General features: G+C 38.7%; 1 protein-coding gene across 3 annotated transcripts in view; it reads left to right on the top strand.

Moving 5' to 3' along the window:
• Nucleotides 1–5,455, top strand: part of tub (TUB bipartite transcription factor) — a 40,011-nt gene extending 34,556 nt beyond the window's left edge. For all 3 annotated transcript variants that reach the window (XM_058089270.2, XM_058089271.2, XM_058089272.2), the window contains exons 10-12: nt 736–834; nt 932–1,103; nt 3,839–5,455. In XM_058089270.2, coding sequence (XP_057945253.2) covers nt 736–834; nt 932–1,103; nt 3,839–3,972 — 405 coding nt within the window. In that variant the 3' untranslated portion in view covers nt 3,973–5,455. The remainder of the gene's footprint in view (nt 1–735; nt 835–931; nt 1,104–3,838) is intronic.
• The last annotated feature ends 545 nt before the right edge of the window (nt 5,456–6,000 follow it).

Here is a 6,000-nt window from a genome sequence, read left to right on the forward strand (position 1 = left end):
CCTGTTGTTGCTATCCTGCTGCTGCCAAGCAAATTATTACTAAAGATTTTGGTCCTGCTCTCTGCATCTCGCTGTGCTGCACTGTTTAAATATTTAAACAATTTGAATACGACAATTTAAAATACTCTTACTTCATACTGATATTTTATACAGGGTCAGGCAAAATGATCTGACACATTTGTAGCTTAAATGAATGGCAAATAAAGTCAAGAAACAAAATAGGGATTTTATTTTCGAAAAGTACATATAATGCCATTCTGTTTCATTATGTTTTAAAAATTAAATCAGTTCTGGCGGTGCGAGGTCAGCCAGTTGATTTTTGTTTCAATGCAGATCTAGTAGCTCTGAAGTTGGTAACCCATAACAAGATGGTGTTTCGAGCTGGTACGGGATCATGTCTACCAAGATTGTGCAAACGGAACACTCCGTTGCAGTTACAGATCCGTTTGTTTTGAAAAACGTTTCCACAATGAAAGCGCGATGCTCACCAGTCCAATTCATGGCAGCAACTGAAAAAGAAACTAAAAACAATGGCATTATAAAGAAACAAAGCACAATGGCATTATATGAAAAAAATGCATTATATGTACTTTTTGAAAATAAAAATACTTTTTTGCTTCTTTACTTTATTTGCCTTTTATTTAACCTACAAATGTGTAAGATAATTATGCCCAACTCTGTATTTTAGGAATATAAATGATTCAATTTTTATAGTTTTTTCTGTTTTAAATCTAGGAAACCAATGTCTTGGGATTTAAGGGACCACGTAAAATGAGTGTCATCATCCCTGGAATGAATATGGACCACGAGAGAGTGTCAATTCGGCCACGAAACGTATGTTCTTTGATATCCGTATAAAACAGTCATTAGCATTACTTTTGATCTGAGCATTTAAGTGATACCGTTCTTCTATGTTTTCATTGTATTCTAGGACCATGAGTCATTGTTGGCAAGGTGGCAGAACAAGAACACAGAGAGTGTGATTGAACTTCATAACAAAACTCCAGTGTGGAATGACGATACACAATCATATGTGCTCAACTTCCATGGCCGAGTCACTCAGGCGTCTGTCAAGAATTTCCAAATCATTCACGACAATGACCGTGAGTTTCATATTAAGTATCTGGGCCAGAATTCTTTTGATAGACACTGTAAGGGCCTATACTTTTTTATATTGTATATCTTTCATAATGGGTGGCTACTTGGGCTGAATGCAATTGCATTGTTGAGAGTGATAACTCTCAAAGACTGCTATCCTCACTGGAAATGATAAACAATGCATGTTCTCACGTTCTACTAAATTATTAAGGTACGGAATAAGATGATTAATTCTGAACTGGGTCAAAAGCTACTTAGATAACAGGAAGCAATACGTAAAGCTAGGAGAACACACATCTGCAAACTTATATATTCCGTGCGGAGTACCCCAGGGGTCAATACTGGGACCAAAACTGTTCAACATGTACATCAATGACATCTCCAAAGTCACGAAAAACTTAAAGCTGGTATTATTTGCGGATGATACCACTGCTTTTTGTTCCGGAGGTAGCACAGAAGATTTCATCAGAAAGGTCAAAGAAGAAATGGTCATATTAAAAAGATGATTTGACAATAATAGATTGTCCTTGAACTTAAGTAAAACTAAAATCATGCTGGTTGGTAGCAGCAGAAAGGACACGTACCAGCAAATACAAATACGGTGTAGACATTGAAAGGGTGAAGGAAAATACATTTCTGGGGATCACAATAGATGAAAATATGAGGTGGATACCTCATATTACAAATACAGTGAAGAAAATAAGTATTTGAACACCCTGCTATTTTGCTATTTCTCCCACTTAGAAATCATGGAGGGGTCTGAAATTTTCATCGTAGGTGCATGTCCACTGTGAGAGAGATAAACTAAAAAGAAAAATCCAGAAATCACAATGCATGATTTTTTAACAATTTATTTGTGTGATACAGCTGCAAATAAGTATTTGAACACCTGAGAAAATGAATGTTAATATTTGGTACAGTAGCCTTTGTTTGCTATTACAGAGGTCAAACGTTTCCTGTAGTTTTTCACCAGGTTTGCACACACTGCAGGAGGGATCTTGGCCCACTCCTCCACACAGATCTTCTCTAGATCAGTCAGGTTTCTGGGCTGTCGCTGAGAAACACGGAGTTTGAGCTCCCTCCAAAGATTTTCGATTGGGTTCAGGTCTGGAGACTGGCTGGGCCATGCTAGAACCTTGATATGCTTCTTACGGAGCCACTCCTTGGTTTTCCTGGCTGTGTGCTTCGGGTCGTTGTCGTGTTGGAAGACCCAGCCACGACCCATCTTCAATGCTCTGACAGAGGGAAGGAGGTTGTTCCCCAAAATCTCACAATACACGGCCCCAGTCATCCTCTCTTTAATGCAGTGCACTCGTCCTGTCCCATGTGCAGAAAAACACCCCCAAAGCATGATGCTACCACCCCCATGCTTCACAGTAGGGATGGTGTTCTTCGGATTGTACTCTTCATTCTTCTTCCTCCAAACACGCTTATTGGAATTATGACCAAAAAGTTCTATTTTGGTCTCATCTGACCATAAAACTTTCTCCCATGACTCCTCTGTATCATCCAAATGGTCATATGCAAACTTAAGACGGGCCTTGACATGTGCTGGTTTAAGCAGGGGAACCTTTCGTGCCATGCATGATTTCACATCATGACGTCTTAGTGTATTACCTACAGTAACCTTGGAAACGGTGGTCCCAGCTCTTTTCAGGTCATTGACCAAGTCCTGTCGTGTAGTTCTGGGCTGATTCCTCACCTTTCTTAGAATCATTGAGACCCCATGAGGTGATATCTTGCATGGGGCTCCACTCCGATTGAGATTGACCGTCATGTTTAGCTTCTTCCATTTTCTAATGATAGCTCCAACAGTGGACCTTTTTTCACCAAGCTGCTTGGTAATTGCTCCGTAGCCCTTTCCAGCCTTGTGGAGGTGTACAATTTTGTCTCTGGTGTCTTTGGACAGCTCTTTGGTCTTCGCCATGTTACAAGTTAAAGTCTTACTGATTGTATGGGGTGGACAGGTGTCTTTATGCAGCTAACGACCTCAAACAGGTGCATCTGATTCAGGATGATACATGGAGTGCAGGTGGACTTCTAATGGGCAGACTAACAGGTCTTTCAGGGTCAGAATTCTAGATGATACACAGGTGTTCAAATACTTATTTGCAGCTGTATCACACAAATAAATTGTTAAAAAATCATGCATTGTGATTTCTGGATTTTTCTTTTTAGTTTATCTCTCTCACAGTGGACATGCACCTACGATGAAAATTTCAGACCCCTCCATGATTTCTAAGTGGGAGAAATAGCAAAATAGCAGGGTGTTCAAATACTTATTTTCTTCACTGTATATAAACATAAGGTGGCAAGAAACATTTCAATATTGAACAAAGAAAAACTTCAAATCAGAAATCACTCCACACTCTTTATTGCACTCTGGTTCTACCATATCTAACTTACTGTGTCATATAATTATTGATTATATTATACATATATTATTGATTATGTACTTCGGTATGTGTCAAATAAATAATTAAATAAAAATAACCTAAAAATTAGATCAGAAAGGCAGGAAGTGAACAAATGTAATCAGTTACTGATTGTAAAAGTACCAGATGGAGGGGTAGGATTTAATAAGCTTTGCTTCTTCCTACTCCTTTTGGACATGTGGAACTGTGAACTGATTATGTGATGCATTCAATTGTAATCTGATGCATGGTCAAATGAAATTAAACCATTACCATTACCATATTACCTTCATTCATATGATTATTTCTATGACACTTTCATGCAGCTGACTACATTGTGATGCAGTTTGGCCGTGTGGCAGAGGACGTCTTTACCATGGACTATAACTACCCAATGTGTGCCCTTCAAGCCTTCGCCATAGCCCTCTCCAGCTTTGACAGCAAGTTAGCCTGTGAATAAGACAGCAGCCTTCAGTGAGCTTCAGTGGCCAAATGCTCCGTGTGCTGTCTCATCAAGGGCTGTTCACGTATCCCCAGGGCTGTTCTGAGATCTCCTTAACACTTTGGAAATCCTGCATATCCCAAAATGCTTTGTGGGCTCCAAGTTCTGTGTGTGTGCGCGCGTGTGTGTGTGTGAAGGTGCAGGATGGATACTCTGTGAAACACATCAAGCACAAAGAGTTGTCATCTTTTAAAATTAAATACATGAAAAAACATTTTGGAGTGTACTGGAACTCCAAAGAACCACTGTTCATTTATGTATGTGCTAGCAAAAGGTGTTTAACTTTTTTTTTTCTGTACCTAATAATAGTATATTTGTATGTTTTATGGCTCCATTTTATGTCACCACAATAACCCAAGGTAAAAAAAAACACTTCCTGAAGCATGAATACTTCTTACACACGTCCTAAGTTCAAAATAACATGCATGTGAAAGGCTATTTATTTTGTTATTTATGTATTTATTACATGTTGACTTTTGTTCTTTGGACAGTATTGGCTCTGCCGAGCTGCAAGCACATCAAGGTCAAAGTATCCACACTACACTACTGGACACAAGCAGGGCGAAGGCATGTTACACTCTGCTGTGTACCGTACAATATTGTGTCACTGGGTCACATATGTGAATGTAAAGAAATATTGGTGCACTTTAATTTCAAGCCAGTAGTGGATGACATATAGCTGTACATGGTTTCTTGTGCCTTTTCAACACTAATTGCAGTGTTACGCTTTGGCTGTAAAAAAGAGCTGAGCCTGTTGCTATTGGGTATTTCTCTGTCAATAATCAGATAAGACAGGAGCTTATGTCGAATAAATACAAAAATAAGCATCATATCCACATGAATACGGTATTATTTTTTTTTTGCTAAGCGATGAGAACACATTGCATTACATTCTGCTGTAACATCTAACTGCTGATGTTTCTTATTTGGAAATGTGAATTGCATATTTCATCTATTTGCATCTTTGAACTATTTTTATACTCTCATGTGTTTGGTAAATTACTCTTCTGAAGAGAGATTTACTGCAGATATGAACCCCCCATCACACACACACACACACACTTTTAACTTAGTGACATCCTTTCTCCAATTCAGTATATGACAACATTTTGTACCGTACTTCATGACCATCAAAAAAATGCTGACTGACGGCAAAGAACAATCTCTGATACCGCAATTGTTGTGGATCATGAGGAAATCTTTATCAGATGTGCTATTCTTGTACTTAACTGTGTTCAATTAACTATTTTGGATTTCTATTTGAAAACTGTTGATACTCTTTGCTGTGAAGTCTGCTTTTTTTGTTATGTGTTGAAGATCCCATGCTTCTTTCACTTTTTTGTTTTTAGTGCTGCCGTTGTGATGTACACTAAATGGTGTTATGTGATGATATAGACACTTTTTTGATTATGACATCAATAAAAAAAGTTTAGTAAGTTTACGTTTGTGGTCACATCTGTCTAAGTAAGGGGGATGTGGATTAAAGGAAACACTAAGGTGTCTCCATTTTGGAGTTCACCCCACAACCCCAAATGCATCCCTTGCTACTCTGGAGACCAGAAAGACAAAGATCAGTGTGCTGCTTCCTCCAACACCATCCAACATCTGCAAGAGTTTACAATGTATAAAACCAGAAGAAGTCCATACAAAATCAGACATGGGCCAGATTGGAGTGGCAAGTGACTGGAAGTCGATGGCCGATCTGAACCAAATCCACAGAGATTGCCACAACAAACCTCAGAACAAACCCTTCTCTCTGGTTCTCCACACCTGACACTTTTTATATCACAGAGCTCAAAGTCCCCTGAGCGGATGCTGTGGAGAAGGCCTTTTATCACAAGAACATTAAAGAAGACCTATTATTCTTTTAGAATGATTCTTATGTTAAACAATGCCAAAATTTCATATAATGAGGTTTGCACATTTTGGAAGTGAGCCCTGAAAGAATTTTGGGATGGCTCAAAACGCATCCAAATTGTGATGTCA

Source organism: Doryrhamphus excisus, linkage group LG13 (assembly GCF_037039965.1).
Source record: "Doryrhamphus excisus strain RoL-2023G ecotype Guam linkage group LG13, RoL_Dexc_Guam_v1.1, whole genome shotgun sequence".
Classification (NCBI taxonomy): Eukaryota; Metazoa; Chordata; class Actinopteri; order Syngnathiformes; family Syngnathidae; genus Doryrhamphus; species Doryrhamphus excisus.